The sequence below is a fragment of the mitochondrial genome of Lycorma delicatula (assembly GCF_047948215.1).
Source record: "Lycorma delicatula mitochondrion, complete genome".
Taxonomy (NCBI): Eukaryota; Metazoa; Arthropoda; class Insecta; order Hemiptera; family Fulgoridae; genus Lycorma; species Lycorma delicatula.
Window position 1 is genome coordinate 1 of NC_012835.1, and position 15,410 is coordinate 15,410.

Below are 15,410 nucleotides of genomic sequence, written 5' to 3' on the forward strand. Positions count from 1 at the left end.
AGCAAGATGCCTGATTAAAGGATTACTTTGATGAAGTAAATAAAGTGAAACCTCACTCATGCTAAATTGTAAAATCCAGAATTAAACTGAAACTAAAGAAATCAAAATTCTTAATGCATCACACATCCTTTTACAAAAAGATAAGCTAAATTAAGCTTATGGGTTCATACCCCATCGATGAATAAATTCTCTTTTTAATTAAAATAAATTTATCAAAAATAATATTTATCATAACGATAACCATAAGAATTATAATAACAATATCCTCCAACAGAATAATATTCTCATGAATATCTATAGAAATTAATTTAATTTCTTTTCTACCCCTTTTAAAAAAAAGAAATAAAATAAATGAACAATCTATAAAATATTTAATTATTCAAAGAATATCCTCATCAATTATAATAACCTCAATAATTATTAACGCTATCATTAATTGCCCCATTAATGAAAGAATTTTAATAATAATGAGAATTTTAATAAAAATAGGTATAATCCCATTTCACCTATGAGTACCAAGAATCATACAAATAATAAGATGAGAAATGTGTATAATAATAATAACTATACAAAAAATAATCCCCACAATTATTGCAACCCAAATAACCAGAATTAAACTAATAATAATATCAATAATTATATCAATAATTATGGCACCAATCTCAGGAATAAAACAAACATCACTTAAAAAATTAATAGCATACTCATCAATCTCAAATTCACCAGTAATAATTTTTTCATTAATGATTTCAAAACAACAATTTATTTTTCTATTAATTATATACACTACAATCAACTTAACTATAATAAACACATTTAAAAAAAATAACATCAATTTTTTAAACCAAATCAATAATCAAACAAATTTAACAAAAATATCTCTAATAATCTCATCATTATCAATAAGAGGTATACCTCCAACTTTAGGATTTTTAATAAAATGAATAATTATGAAATCAACAATTTGTATAACACCAATAATCCCACTCATTATATTAATTTCATCAATTTTATCAACATTCATATACCTAAATATAATAATCCCTACAATAACCAAATCAAATAAATTAAAAATAAAAAAATTAATAAAAAAAGAATCAATTATCCCAATTATCTTAAATCTTATAGGAATTCCAATAATAATAATCTTTAAATTAAACTAAAGAAGGATTTAAGTTAAAAAAACTATTAACCTTCAAAGTTAAAATTATTATTGTAAATAAGCCTTAGCAAATAATGCACCTCTATATTTGCAATATAGAATCATAATTGAATATAAGACATAATGAGAGGTTTAAACCTTAAATAAATTTACAATTTATCGCCCTAAATCAGCCATCCCATTCTTAATGAATAAATGAATATTTTCAACAAATCATAAAGATATCGGAACCCTCTATTTTATTTTTGGGTTATGAGCTAGACTACTCGGAACAATAAGAAGAATAATTATTCGATTAGAATTAATACAACCAGGATCAATAATTAAAAATGACCAAATCTATAATACCATCGTAACATCTCATGCATTCATTATAATTTTCTTTATAGTTATACCTATTATAATTGGAGGATTTGGAAACTGATTAGTTCCTATAATAATCGGTGCACCAGACATGGCATTCCCACGAATAAATAATATAAGATTTTGATTACTACCACCATCAATTTCACTTTTAATTGCAAGATCAATCGTAGGGTCAGGATCAGGTACAGGATGAACTGTTTACCCCCCTCTCTCAGCCCAAATTGCACATTCAGGACCTTCAGTAGACCTAACTATTTTTTCACTTCACATCGCAGGTTTAAGATCAATCATAGGAGCAATCAATTTCATTTCAACAACAATAAATATACGGCCAAAAGGAATAACTATAGAAAAAATACCCCTTTTCTGTTGATCAGTCCTAATTACAGCAGTTTTACTACTAGTATCATTACCAGTACTAGCTGGAGCAATTACAATACTACTAACAGATCGAAACTTTAATACCTCATTTTTTGACCCCACGGGTGGAGGAGACCCAATTTTATATCAACACTTATTCTGATTCTTTGGACATCCAGAAGTATATATTTTAATTTTACCAGGATTCGGATTAATCTCACATATTATTACAAATGAAAGAGGAAAAATAATAACATTTGGACATCTAGGAATAATCTATGCAATACTAGCAATCGGTATTTTAGGATTTATTGTATGAGCACACCACATATTTACTGTAGGTATAGATATTGACACACGAGCATATTTTACCTCTGCAACTATAATTATTGCAGTACCAACAGGAATTAAAATCTTTAGATGAATAGCCACTATACAAGGAATAACAAAAAAAAAATCACCCCAAATAATTTGATCTATAGGATTTGTTTTCCTATTCACTATTGGAGGATTAACAGGAGTAATCCTAGCCAACTCTTCAATTGACGTAATTTTACATGATACATACTATGTTGTAGCTCACTTTCACTACGTATTATCAATAGGAGCAGTATTTGCAATTATAGCAAGAATTATTCACTGATTCCCACTAATAACAGGTATAAGAATAAATAAAAAATGATTAAAAATTCAATTCTCAACCATATTTCTAGGAGTAAATTTAACATTCTTTCCACAACACTTTTTAGGACTAGCCGGAATACCACGACGATACTCAGATTACCCCGACAACTATATAACATGAAACGCAATCTCATCAATGGGATCATTAATTTCAATAATCAGAATTATAATATTTATATTCATTATGTGAGAAGCAATAGCATTTAAACGTATTACAATCTTTAAAAATAATAAATCATCCTCAATTGAATGATTTTCAATTACACCACCCCCAGAACACTCTTTTAATGAATTACCACTAGTAACTAAGCCATTCTAAGAGTGGCAGAAAATTGCCATGAACTTAAAATTCATTAATAAATTAAAAAAAATTTCCTTAGAAATATCATCATTAATAAAATTTAACATAATTAATAGAGCCAGACCAATTATAGAACAACTATTAAATTTCCATGATCATACCATAATAATTCTATTATCTATTACAGTCACAGTAACAATCATAATAGCAACAATAACAAAAAATAAATTATCAAATAATATATTAACAGAAAATCAATTAATAGAAACAATTTGAACAACAATACCAGCAATTATCTTAATCTTTATCGCCATCCCATCAATTAAAACCTTGTACCTAATAGAAGAAGTAATTAAGCCATCAATTACTATTAAAACAATTGGACATCAATGATATTGATCATATGAATATTCAGACTCTAAAAAAATAGAATTTGAATCATATATAAAACCACAAACAGAATTACCCTCATTTCGATTAATTGAAGTAGACAACCGAATAGTTATCCCATTCTCAACACAAATTCGAATAATTGTTTCATCTTCTGACGTAATTCACTCTTGAACAATCCCATCAATAGGAGTAAAAATAGATGCAATCCCAGGACGACTTAATCAAATCAGACTAATAACTAAAAATCCAGGAGTATTCTTTGGACAATGCTCAGAAATCTGCGGAATAAATCACAGATTTATACCAATCACCATAGAAAGAATTAACATAAAATCATTCATTAAATGAATAAAAACATAAAATTAATAAACATTAAGTGACTGAAAGAAAGTAATGGTCTCTTAAACCAAAATATAGTAAACATCGAATACTCTTAATGAAAGAAGCTAGTTTAAAAAAAAACATTTAACTGTCAAATAAAAAATACATTCTATGTGCATCTTGATTCCTCAAATATCACCAATTATATGAAACATCATATTAATAATAACAACAGCTACAATCATAATAAATATAACAAAATTATTCTTTATAACTAACCTAAATACAAATAAAAAAAAAAATAACCAAAAAAAAAGAAAATTAAATATTAACTGAAAATGATAACCAGACTATTTTCAACATTTGATCCAATAACTAAACTTTTACAAAGAAATTGAATTATTATAATAATAACAACAGTAATTTTACCAAAATGATACTGAACAAAAAAATCTCGAATAAATATAATAATAAAAATAATAGAAAAAAAATTAATAAATGAATTTAAATTAATAACTCACCAAAAAGAAATCTTAATCATAGTAATATCAATCTTTATATTTATCATAATCAGAAATATAATAGGATTAATCCCTTATGTATTTACATCAACAAGTCACTTAGTAGTATCTATATCAATTGCATTACCAAGATGAATCATATTTACAATTTACAGATGAAAAAACTTCACAAATGAAATATTTAAACATATACTCCCAAAAGGAACACCCTCAGCTATTTCACCAATAATAATTATAATTGAAACTACAGGAAACCTAATTCGACCAATCTCACTAGCAGTACGATTAACTGCCAATATAATTGCAGGACACCTATTAATAACTCTATTAGGAAATACATCATCTATTAAAATATTAGTATTCATTATACCAATTCAAATAACCTTAACAGCATTTGAAACAGCAATTTCAATAATTCAAGCATATGTATTTGCAACACTTGTAACTCTTTATTCTAGAGAAGTACCTTATGAAAAAAAATCACCCATTTCACATAGTAACAAAAAGACCTTGACCAATCATACTATCAATAAACGTAATAACACTATTAACAGGAACTGTAAAATGAACTCAGACAAAAGAATATAGATTAATAATATTAGGATTAACCTTATCAACAATAACAATAATATTATGATGACGAGACATTACACGAGAAGCAACATTTCAAGGAAACCATACAAAAAAAGTAAAATCACTAATAAAAATAGGAATAATTATATTCATTATCTCAGAAATAATATTCTTTGCATCATTCTTCTGAATATTTTTTCACTCAAGACTATCACCATCAATTGAAATCGGAATAAATTGACCACCAAAATCTATTAAACCATTTAACCCTATAGAAGTTCCACTATTAAATACAATTATTTTAATCTCATCAGGAATTACAGTAACATGAGCACATCACAGAATCCTATTAAATAAATTATCAATATCAAATAAATCATTAATACTGACTATCATTTTAGGATTATACTTTACATTTTTACAAAAATGAGAATATCAACAATCAACATTCACAATAGCAGATTCAATTTATGGATCATCATTCTTCCTAACTACAGGATTCCACGGAATCCACGTAATCGTAGGAACAACCTTCATCATAGTATCAATAGTACGATGTATAAAAATACATTTTTCAGCCAGTCATCACCTAGGCCTAGAATCAGCAATCTGATACTGACATTTCGTAGACGTAATCTGATTATTCCTATACCTTTCAATTTACTGATGAGGAAAATAATAATCTTTTTAGTACAAAAAGTATAATTAGCCTCCAACTAATAGATTAAATAAAATTAAAAAGATAATTAAAATTACAATAACAATAATTTCACTAAGACTAATCATTACCATAATAATAATATTTACAATAATAATTTCCAAAAAAAATAAAATAAGACGAGAAAAAAATTCACCATTTGAATGCGGATTCTCAAAAATATCATCCACACGAAAATCATTTTCTACTCACTTCTTTCTAATTGCAACAATCTTCCTAATCTTTGACATTGAAATTTCAATGATTATACCAATATTCTCAACAAAAATAGTAATTATAGAAGAATGACTAATTTCATCAACAATTACAATCCTAATTCTAATCTTAGGACTTATACATGAATGGAAAATAGGAATACTAGAATGAAGAAATTAAGGAGAATAGTTAAATATAACATTTACTTTGCAAATAAAAATTATTGAATAATCAATTTCTCTTAACAGAGTAAAGAAGTAAAATTACAATTAATTTCGACTTAAATTTAAGGATAATCCTCATACTCAATTTAACTGAAGCTAAATAGAAGCTATTCACTGTTAATGAAAAAATTGATTATATCCAGTTAAAAGAATAAAAAGAAAAGGAGCCGCTAACTACCTTTCAAGTGTATTCACTTTATTCTTATTTATATAGTTTAAAAAAAAACAATACACTTTCAATGTATAAATAAATAAATTTTATAAATGTCTAGAGAAAAAATTCATAATAACAATTTCAATGTTAGGCTTTTAATTAAGCTATCTAAACAAAAAAAAAAAAAAAAAAAAAAAAAAAAAAAAAAAAAAAAATAAAACTTAAGAATATTTAAAGTAAACCTATCAAAAAAAAAACCTAACCATCGAAAAAATCCAACTAAACCACCTGAAACAAAATATTCCATCCAACCCGAATCAACTAATCTATAACTAAAATAACAAAAACTAAAAAAACGATTTAAAAAAAAACCTGAAGAATAAAATCTTAAAAATCATATAGAACTAAAAAAATAAAAATAAATTAAACCAAAATAAAAATATAAAAAACTTAAAACATCATAAACCAAAAAAAAAAAAAAAAAAAATAATAAAGGAATTAACTTAAAATCAAAAGACAAAACAAAAAAAAAATCATCCTCAAATAATCAAAATATAAAAGAACCAACAAATAAACAAGAAAAATATAAAAAAAGAAGAGAAATATTTATAAAAAAACTGTAGCAAAAATTAATATAAGGAAAAAAAAAAGAATTAGAAGAAAATAAATAATAAATTAAACGCAAACTATAAATAAAAGTAACACCAACAAAAAAAAAAAAAAAAAAAAAAAAAAAAATTCTATAATTAAACAAAAAAAAAAACTCTAAAATAAAATCCTTAGAGTAAAATCCAGAGAAAAAGGGAAACCCACATAAACAAATTAAAGAAACAAAAAATGCTGAACTTACATAAGGACATTGCTTTACCAATCCACCTATAAATCGAATATCTTGACTTCCTAAAAAACAATGAATAAAAATTCCAGAACACAAAAAAAGTAAAGACTTAAACAAAGCATGAATCAACAAATGAATAAAACAAAGAGTTAAAGAACCCAAAGAAAGAGTAAAAAATATAAATCCTAACTGTCTAAGAGTAGAAAAAGCAATAATCTTTTTTAAATCATTTTCTAAACAAGCAGCAAATCCAGATAAAACTATGGTAATCAAAGAAATAACTATTAAAAAATAAGTATCACAAAATAAAATAAAATAATTAAAACGAATAATTAAATAAACACCAGAAGTTACTAAAGTAGAAGAATGAACTAAAGAAGAAACAGGAGTAGGAGCTGCTATGGCCGAAGGTAACCAAACACAAAACGGAAACTGAGCACTTTTAGTAAAAGAAGCAAATAAAACTAAATAAACCAAAATAATAAAATCATTATTAAAAAAATTAATATAAAAAATATAATGAAAGGAACCAAAATTTATAAATAAACCCAAACACAAAATTAAAAATACATCTCCAACACGATTTATTAACAAAGTAATAAGACCAGAATACAAAGAAACTCTATTTTGATAATAAATAACTAAACAATAAGAAACCAGTCCCAAACCATCTCAACCCAACAATAAACAAATAAAATCAGGTATTAAAATAAAAAAAACCATACTTAAAATAAATATAAAAACCAGATAGTAAAAACGAATTAAATTTAAGTCACCCTTCATATAACCTAAACTATAAAATAAAACACAACCTCTAATTAAAAATACAAAAGACATAAAAAAACAAGAAATTCAATCAAAAAAAAAAATTAAACTTATAGAAAAAGAATTAAAAAAAAAAAATAATCACTCAAAAAAAAAAACAAGATTATACTCAAACAAATAAATACCAAAAAAAAAAAAAAAAAAAAAAAAAAAAAAAAAAAAAAAAAAAAGATTGTAGCAGAAAAACATAGCCTATCCTCAAAAAGATCTTTGACATCACAAATCAAAATTTTTAATTAAAATAAATAAGCAAAATAAAAAAAAAAAATAAGTCAAACATTATATAAAAGATGGGAAAACAATGAAGAAGAAGAATATAAAATTCACGAACACAACAAGAATTAATTAAAATTAAATCACCAGAATATAAACCATGCTGAGTTAAAGAAAAAATTATCACTCTATAACAAGCAGAAAAAAATAAAATAAACATCAAAAAAATAACTGAAAAAAATCTTCATCTCAAAATAGAAATAATTAAACAAATTTCAGAAAATAAATTCAATCTAGGAGGACAAGATATATTCATAACACAAAACAAAAATCAAAAGAAACTAAGTGAAGGTAAATAATTAAGTAAACCCTTAACAATAAAGAATCTTCGGCTTCCTAACCGATCATAAATAATACCAATTAAAAAAAAAAGACCAGATGAAACAAAGGCATGAGCAACTATAAAAGATAATGAACCAACAAACCCAAGACCAGATATAGTAAATAATCCACAAATAACCAAACTTATATGACAAACAGAAGAATAAGCAACAAGCACCCTTAAATCTCTTTGAACTATACAGAATATTCTTACAAAAAAACATCCAAATAAACAAATACTAACAAAAAAATAACCATAATTAAATAAAAAATAATAAATATAACTTAAACAACGAATAAAACCATAACCACCAAGCTTTAATATTACACCAGCTAAAATTATAGAACCCGAAGTAGGTGCCTCAACATGAGCCCTGGGCAACCACAAGTGAAATCCAAATAAAGGAAACTTAATCAAAAAGGAGAATAAAATAATAAACATTAAATAATTATTCAGCAAAAAATCAAAAAATAAATAATTAAAATAACCATAAAAACTATTCAAATAAAAAATTCTAAATAAAAAAGGAAAAGAACCAAAAAGAGTATAAAAAATTAAAAAAAATCCCGCACTTAAACGTTCAGGCTGATAACCTCACCCAAAAATTAATAAAAATAAAGGAATCAATCTACACTCAAAGAAAAAATAAAAATAAAAAAAATCAATAACAATAAAATCCAAAAACAAAAAAAATAATAAAAAATGAAAACAAAAAATATAAATCTTAGACAACAAATCAAAATAATAATGTAAATAAACAGATAATAAAACAACAATAAAAATTCAAATTCTCAAGCAACAAAAAATATATGAAATCCTATCAATTATAAAAAAATAAGAAATAGAAACAAAAAAATCAAAAAAAAAAAAAAAAAAAAAAAAAAAAAAAAAAAACATAAACAAACCAACTAAATAAACAAATCAATTATTTAATACACAAAAAAGGATCAAAGAAAAAAGAAAAAAAATAAATTTTAACATAAGGTTAATCTATCTAAATAATCTCTTCTAGAATTACGAATTAAAAAAACCAATAAAGAAAGTCCTAAAACACCATCACAAACACCAAACACCAAATAAATAACTAAAAAATAATAATCAAAATCAAAATAACCTATAAAACCAAAAATAAAAAAAAAAGAATAAAGTAATAAATATTCAAGCCCCAAAAGACATAAAAGAAAATGCCTACGAACAAATAAAAAAATAATTAATCTAAAAAAGTAACCAAAAAAATAAGTAATTATCATAAGTCAAGTTTAGGATAGTTTAAAAAAAACAATGATCTTGTAAATCATAATTTAAAAAAAATTTATCTAAACAAAATCAGTAAAGAAAAAATCATCTTTAGTATCCAAAACTAATATTTTATATTAAAATACTTACTGAATTTTCACAAAATATTTAATTTTATCAAACATTATTGTATCTCCAATACTTAAACACCCCATATCACTAGGATCAATAATAATTTTTCAAACAGCCTTAATGTGCAGAAATAATTCAATAACAATTAAATCATCATGATATCTCTATATTATATTTTTAACAACAGTAGGAGGACTAATAATTATATTTATATACATATCAAGAATCGCATCAAATGAAAAATTCAAACCAAGAAAAAAAATTTTTTTAATATGAACACTAGTAATATTAACCTCTATTGTTATTAGAAACATAGACCCAACAACAGAAATAACTACTAAACTCAATGAAATAAAAGAAATAATAACCGAATTAACTGAAGAAAAATCAACAAGAAAATTTTTTAGAATATATAAAATAAACATTACAATTACAATAATATTTATCCTAATTATTACAATAATCTCAGTAAATAACATCGTAAGAACATTTGAAGGACCACTTAAAAAAACTTATGTTTAAATCTATACGTAAATCAAGACCAATCAATTCATTCTTAATTGATTTACCAAGACCATCAAATATTTCATTATGATGAAACTTTGGATCACTTTTAGGAATATGCTTAATAATTCAAATTATCTCAGGACTATTTCTAGCAATACATTATTCACCAAGAATTGATAAAGCCTTTAAAAGAATTGTACACATTACCCGAGAGGTAAATTACGGATGAATAATTCGAAACATCCACGCAAATGGTGCATCACTATTCTTTATTCTAATCTTTATACACACAGGACGAGGAATATATTATGGATCATTTAAATTAAAAAAAACATGAATATCAGGATCATTAATTCTTTTAACATTAATGGCAACAGCATTTATAGGATATGTACTACCATGAGGTCAAATATCCTTCTGAGGAGCAACAGTAATTACTAATTTAATTTCAGCAATTCCTTATATAGGAGAAATAGTAGTACAATGAGTATGAGGAGGATTCGCTGTAGACAACCCCACACTTAATCGATTCTTTACATTCCACTTTATTTTACCATTCATATTATCAATAATAGTAATACTACATTTAATATTCCTGCATGAATCCGGATCATCTAATCCACTAGGAATAAAAAACAACATTGACAAAATCCCATTCCACCCATACTTTACAACAAAGGACATCTTAGGAATAGCAATAACAATAATTATTTTTACAATAATAATTAATTTAAACCCATTCCTAACTATAGACCCAGAAAATTTTACTCCAGCAAACCCACTAAGAACACCCCCACACATTCAACCAGAATGATACTTTTTATTCGCATACGCAATTCTACGATCAATCCCTAGAAAACTGGGAGGAGTAGTAGCACTAATAATATCAATTCTAATTATTATATCAATACCATTTTCAATAAAAATAAAATTTCAAACAAGATCATTCTACCCAATAAATAAAATAATATTTTGAATCATAGTAAATACATTTATTCTACTTACATGAATTGGAGCACGACCAGTAGAAGAACCATACATTATTACAGGTCAAATCTTGACCACAATTTACTTCTCATTCTTTATTATCCATCCCATGTCTACAAAAATATGAGATAAATTGTAAATTTCAAGTTAATAAGCTAAAAGCAATATAACTTGAAATTATAGGAAAGTATAAAATACTATTAACTTTTTTTTCACCTTAAAATAATGAAAAACAAAAAAATCCTAAAAAAAATAAAAACCAAAATATAATTTAAAGTAACAGGCAAATAACTCCTTCAACATATATATATCAACTTATCATAACGATAACGAGGAAAGGAACCACGAACCCATACAAAAAAATAAATAAGAAACACAACCTTAATAAAAAAAAAAAAATTTATACAATCACCCCCTAAAAACACTAAACAAGTAAAAAATCTCATAAATATCATATTTCTATATTCAGACAAAAAAAATAAAGAGAATCTAAATGATCTATATTCAACATTAAATCCAGAAACTAATTCTGACTCACCCTCAGAAAAATCAAAAGGAGAACGATTAGTTTCAGCTAAAATACAAGAAAGAAAAATTATAAATAAAGGAAAAGAAAAAAAAATAAATCAAACATCAAACTGAAAATAACAAAAATAATTTAGATTAAAAGACTCACAATATAAAATAAAACAAAAAATAACTAAAAAAAAAACAACTTCATAAGAAATTCTTTGAGAAATTCTACGTATACAACCCAATAAAGAATAAACAGAATTAGATGATCAACCGGCAATTATAATAAAATAAACCCCTAAACCAGAACAACAAAAAAAAAAAAAAAGACAATAAGAAAATCCTACAAAATTAAAACTAAAAGGAAATATTAATCAAAAAATTAAAGAAACGGAAAGACCCAAAATAGGTACAAAAAAATAAATTAAATAATTTCCAAAGACAAGAAAATAAAATTCCCTTCTAAATAACCTTAAAGCATCTCTAAAAGGCTGTAATAAACCAAACAAACCAACCCTATTAGGACCCCTACGAAATTGAATATAACCCAAAACCCTACGTTCAAATAAAGTAAAAAAAGCAACACCCAAAAGAACAAAAATAAATAAAAAAAAAGAACTAAGAATAAACATTTACTAACTGTAAAAATACATTATTAAATTCTAAATTTAAAGCACTTAAATCTGCCAAATTAGTAAATAAATTATTATATTACCAAAAATCCTTTCGTACCAATCAGAATAAATTTAAAGAAGATAGAAACCAACCTGGCTCACGCCGGCTTGAACTCAGATCATGTAAAATTTTAAAGGTCGAACAGACCTAAAACTGTAAAACCTACCCCACAGAAACTTTTAATCCAACATCGAGGTCGCAAACAAATCTATCAATAAGAACTCTCCAGATTTATAACGCTGTTATCCCTAAGGTATCTTAATCTTTTAATCAAAATAAAGGATCAAACAGACATAAAAAAATGTAAAAAAAAAAATAAAGATTAAAATTTTATTTGTCACCCCAACAAAATTTAATTCATAAAAATTTTAAAAATAAACTAAAAAAAAAAAATCAAAAATAAAATAAAGATCTATAGGGTCTTATCGTCCCTCTTCAAAATTCAAGCTTTTTAACTTAAAAATAAAATTCAAATTAAATTACAAAAATAAAGTATAATTTTCGTCAAACCATTCATTCCAGACCTCAATTAAAAGACTAATTATTATGCTACCTTAGCACAGTCAAAATACTGCGGCTATTTAAATCATTGAGCAGGTCAAACCTTAAATAAATTACAAAAGGACATGTTTTTGATAAACAGGCGAAATTATTTCTTGCCTAATTCATAAATGAAATTTTTAAATCTACTAATTTAATCATAATTAAAAATAAAAAAATTAATTTAAATCCAGTAAAAAAATAAATATAAAAAAAAAGAATATTTTAATCTACAACGAACTTTAAATGATGAAAGATTCTAATCCAACAAGAAAAAGAAAAAAAATAAATTATATACATAAAAAAGAGCTTATCCACCTTAATATAAAATTTCAAAATGAAAAAAAAAAATAAAATTAACAAAAAGAAATTCTCGATTGAATCAATTTACCAGATAACCAGATATAAAAAGAAATGAATTTCATGTCAAAACAATCCCAAACTTATAAATAATTATTCCACAATAAAATACAGATTAAGATAGATCTTCACTATTCGGGAAAAAAAAATAAATTTAAAAAATTAATTAACCCTGATACAAAAGGTACTAAAAAAAATTATTATTCTAAAATAAAATTTAATTATCCAATACTGTACAATTAACTAAATTAAAAAAAATCAAATAAAAAAAAAGAAAGACACAAAAAAAATTTTTTTTAAAAAAAAAAAAAAAAAAAAAAAAAAAAAAACCTATCAGACTCAACTGAATTGAACAGTAATAAATCTTATTGTAAATAAGAATAAACCAAAGTCCGATTCTAGATACACTTTCCAGTACATCTACTTTGTTACGACTTATCTCAATTTATGAGAGTGACGGGCGATATGTACATAATTAAGAGCAAAATTCAAAAATTTTATTAAAAAAAATTACTATTAAATCCAAATTCAGATTTAATCAAATTAAAAAATCAAAAAACAAAAATTAATGTAACCCATAATAACCTTCTTATAACTGCATCTTGACCTAACATAAATCTTAAAAAAGAAAAAGAAAATAAACTTTCGTTACACTCAACGACAGAGATATACAAGAAAAAAAAGGAACAAAAAATCGTGGAATATCATTTAAATTACAGGTTCCTCTAAAAAGATTTAAAAACCGCCAGATCTATTAAATTTCAATTATAAAAAATATACTACCTTAGAAAAAAATTACTAATTAAGAATAACAGGGTATCTAATCCTGGTTTAAATTCAAATTTACATAGAAAAAAAAATTTATTATATAAATTTCACCTAAATACAAAATATTAAAACTAAATAAGACTAAATTCTAAGAAAATTAACTTGAACCTGAGGAATAACCGCAAATGCTGGCACAACATTTTTTGGTTCTAAAAAATATAACTTAAATTAAAAAATTTAATTAAAAAACCTTAACACTGAAAATAAAAATTAACCATTAAGGATATTTAACCTAACAAAAATTTACATGCGTTATAAATTTAAAGCCAGATTTTAAAACAAAAATCAAATTTTTTTTAAAACTATATTTAAAGGGGACCTTAACTCCAAAATTTTAAACAACAAATTAAACAAATTACATCCAAAAAAGGATCTCCTCCCTCGAGCAAACATAACTTCAAGCTATCCCTAACTGAAGTTAAATAAAATTATAGCTTAAACCAGTCAATAAAATCAAAAGCTAATAATTTAAGAAAAAGAAATATTAAATAAAGCTACCCCTAACATTATCTAATTTAAATAAAAAACAGTAGTTAAAATAAATAAAAGTAAACTTAAAAGTTGATATCTAAAAGCCACACAAATATAAGATAAAGCTACCCCTAACATTATCATAATTTTCTATATATAAAAAAAAACAATGGTTCAAAATATAAGAAAGTAAACTTAAACAACAATAATCTTAACATCACAAATAACAGTAGTATAATAATAAATTTGTTTTTAAAGAACCAAAATAAATACTTAAATAAAACATATGTAATTATTTTACTAAACTAAACCTTAAGATAGGAATTAAACCATGAGGTTTTTTTTTTAATAATTATATATTTTTAAATGCACTTATCATAATATAATTATATTCCTTAGGTTTTTTAAACTTTAAAATTTATTTGAATGAATAAAATTATTTTTAATAAATTCCTAAATTATTTTTAATAATTTAATTAAAAGTTGATTTTAATTAAATTCTTATAAAATAAGTATTTAATTAAGTAATTTATTTTAGATGATTATCTTTACAAAAACTATTTTACATTAAACTAAAAATCTATATTATATTAAAATCTTTATTTAAATATAAGAGGTTATCTATTATATAATAAATTTTTTAATTTATATAACACTTATGAATTAGAATATTATACTTAATAAGATTAAATATTAAAGGGAGAAATAGATATATTTAAATAAATATATTACTATATATAATATATATATTATAACTATCTTTTTTCTTTTTTGTAACATAATAATTAATCAATTGAAAAAATTTTTGTTGAAAAATTAAACTCAAAAATTTCAAAAAAATTGCAAAAAAAAACAAATAAGCAAATAATGTACCGTATAAAAAAAAAGATATATAAAAAAAAGGAAAAAAAACAATGGATTTTTATACTCA

The 15,410-nt window shown here is 23.7% G+C and overlaps 13 protein-coding genes across 13 annotated transcripts, besides 25 other annotated features; 9 read left to right on the forward strand and 4 right to left on the reverse strand. All coding sequences in view use genetic code 5, as the record gives it.

The window, feature by feature from the left end:
• Positions 1–64, forward strand: a tRNA (tRNA-Ile).
• A 2-nt stretch (positions 65–66) lies between these two features.
• Positions 67–135, reverse strand: a tRNA (tRNA-Gln).
• Positions 135–197, forward strand: a tRNA (tRNA-Met).
• On the forward strand, positions 198–1,163 carry ND2 (NADH dehydrogenase subunit 2). Its single transcript has one exon. It carries the CDS (start codon positions 198–200, stop codon positions 1,161–1,163), a length of 966 nt encoding a protein of 321 aa, YP_002970928.1.
• Positions 1,164–1,165: 2 nt separating this feature from the next.
• Positions 1,166–1,229, forward strand: a tRNA (tRNA-Trp).
• Positions 1,222–1,283, reverse strand: a tRNA (tRNA-Cys).
• Positions 1,284–1,345, reverse strand: a tRNA (tRNA-Tyr).
• A 4-nt stretch (positions 1,346–1,349) lies between these two features.
• COX1 (cytochrome c oxidase subunit I) lies at positions 1,350–2,886 on the forward strand. Its single transcript has one exon. A coding segment is annotated over exon 1 (1,537 nt).
• Positions 2,887–2,954, forward strand: a tRNA (tRNA-Leu).
• On the forward strand, positions 2,955–3,626 carry COX2 (cytochrome c oxidase subunit II). The gene has a single exon. It carries the CDS (start codon positions 2,955–2,957, stop codon positions 3,624–3,626), a length of 672 nt encoding a protein of 223 aa, YP_002970930.1.
• Positions 3,627–3,636: 10 nt separating this feature from the next.
• Positions 3,637–3,706, forward strand: a tRNA (tRNA-Lys).
• Positions 3,707–3,770, forward strand: a tRNA (tRNA-Asp).
• ATP8 (ATP synthase F0 subunit 8) lies at positions 3,771–3,932 on the forward strand. Its single transcript has one exon. The coding sequence runs from the start codon at positions 3,771–3,773 to the stop codon at positions 3,930–3,932; it is 162 nt and encodes a 53-aa protein (YP_002970931.1).
• ATP6 (ATP synthase F0 subunit 6) lies at positions 3,926–4,577 on the forward strand. Its single transcript has one exon. A coding segment is annotated over exon 1 (652 nt).
• On the forward strand, positions 4,578–5,360 carry COX3 (cytochrome c oxidase subunit III). The gene has a single exon. It carries the CDS (start codon positions 4,578–4,580, stop codon positions 5,358–5,360), a length of 783 nt encoding a protein of 260 aa, YP_002970933.1.
• A 2-nt stretch (positions 5,361–5,362) lies between these two features.
• Positions 5,363–5,426, forward strand: a tRNA (tRNA-Gly).
• ND3 (NADH dehydrogenase subunit 3) lies at positions 5,427–5,773 on the forward strand. The gene has a single exon. A coding segment is annotated over exon 1 (347 nt).
• Positions 5,774–5,838, forward strand: a tRNA (tRNA-Ala).
• Positions 5,839–5,905, forward strand: a tRNA (tRNA-Arg).
• Positions 5,905–5,966, forward strand: a tRNA (tRNA-Asn).
• Positions 5,966–6,023, forward strand: a tRNA (tRNA-Ser).
• Positions 6,023–6,085, forward strand: a tRNA (tRNA-Glu).
• Positions 6,084–6,146, reverse strand: a tRNA (tRNA-Phe).
• Positions 6,147–7,824, reverse strand: ND5 (NADH dehydrogenase subunit 5). Its single transcript has one exon. A coding segment is annotated over exon 1 (1,678 nt).
• Positions 7,824–7,887, reverse strand: a tRNA (tRNA-His).
• ND4 (NADH dehydrogenase subunit 4) lies at positions 7,888–9,211 on the reverse strand. The gene has a single exon. A coding segment is annotated over exon 1 (1,324 nt).
• On the reverse strand, positions 9,205–9,480 carry ND4L (NADH dehydrogenase subunit 4L). Its single transcript has one exon. It carries the CDS (start codon positions 9,478–9,480, stop codon positions 9,205–9,207), a length of 276 nt encoding a protein of 91 aa, YP_002970937.1.
• Positions 9,481–9,487: 7 nt separating this feature from the next.
• Positions 9,488–9,553, forward strand: a tRNA (tRNA-Thr).
• Positions 9,554–9,556: 3 nt separating this feature from the next.
• Positions 9,557–9,618, reverse strand: a tRNA (tRNA-Pro).
• Position 9,619: 1 nt separating this feature from the next.
• On the forward strand, positions 9,620–10,120 carry ND6 (NADH dehydrogenase subunit 6). Its single transcript has one exon. The coding sequence runs from the start codon at positions 9,620–9,622 to the stop codon at positions 10,118–10,120; it is 501 nt and encodes a 166-aa protein (YP_002970938.1).
• CYTB (cytochrome b) lies at positions 10,113–11,231 on the forward strand. The gene has a single exon. It carries the CDS (start codon positions 10,113–10,115, stop codon positions 11,229–11,231), a length of 1,119 nt encoding a protein of 372 aa, YP_002970939.1.
• A 5-nt stretch (positions 11,232–11,236) lies between these two features.
• Positions 11,237–11,300, forward strand: a tRNA (tRNA-Ser).
• On the reverse strand, positions 11,293–12,237 carry ND1 (NADH dehydrogenase subunit 1). The gene has a single exon. It carries the CDS (start codon positions 12,235–12,237, stop codon positions 11,293–11,295), a length of 945 nt encoding a protein of 314 aa, YP_002970940.1.
• Position 12,238: 1 nt separating this feature from the next.
• Positions 12,239–12,301, reverse strand: a tRNA (tRNA-Leu).
• Positions 12,302–13,513, reverse strand: an rRNA (l-rRNA).
• Positions 13,514–13,575, reverse strand: a tRNA (tRNA-Val).
• Positions 13,576–14,367, reverse strand: an rRNA (s-rRNA).
• Positions 14,368–15,410: a sequence feature (control region).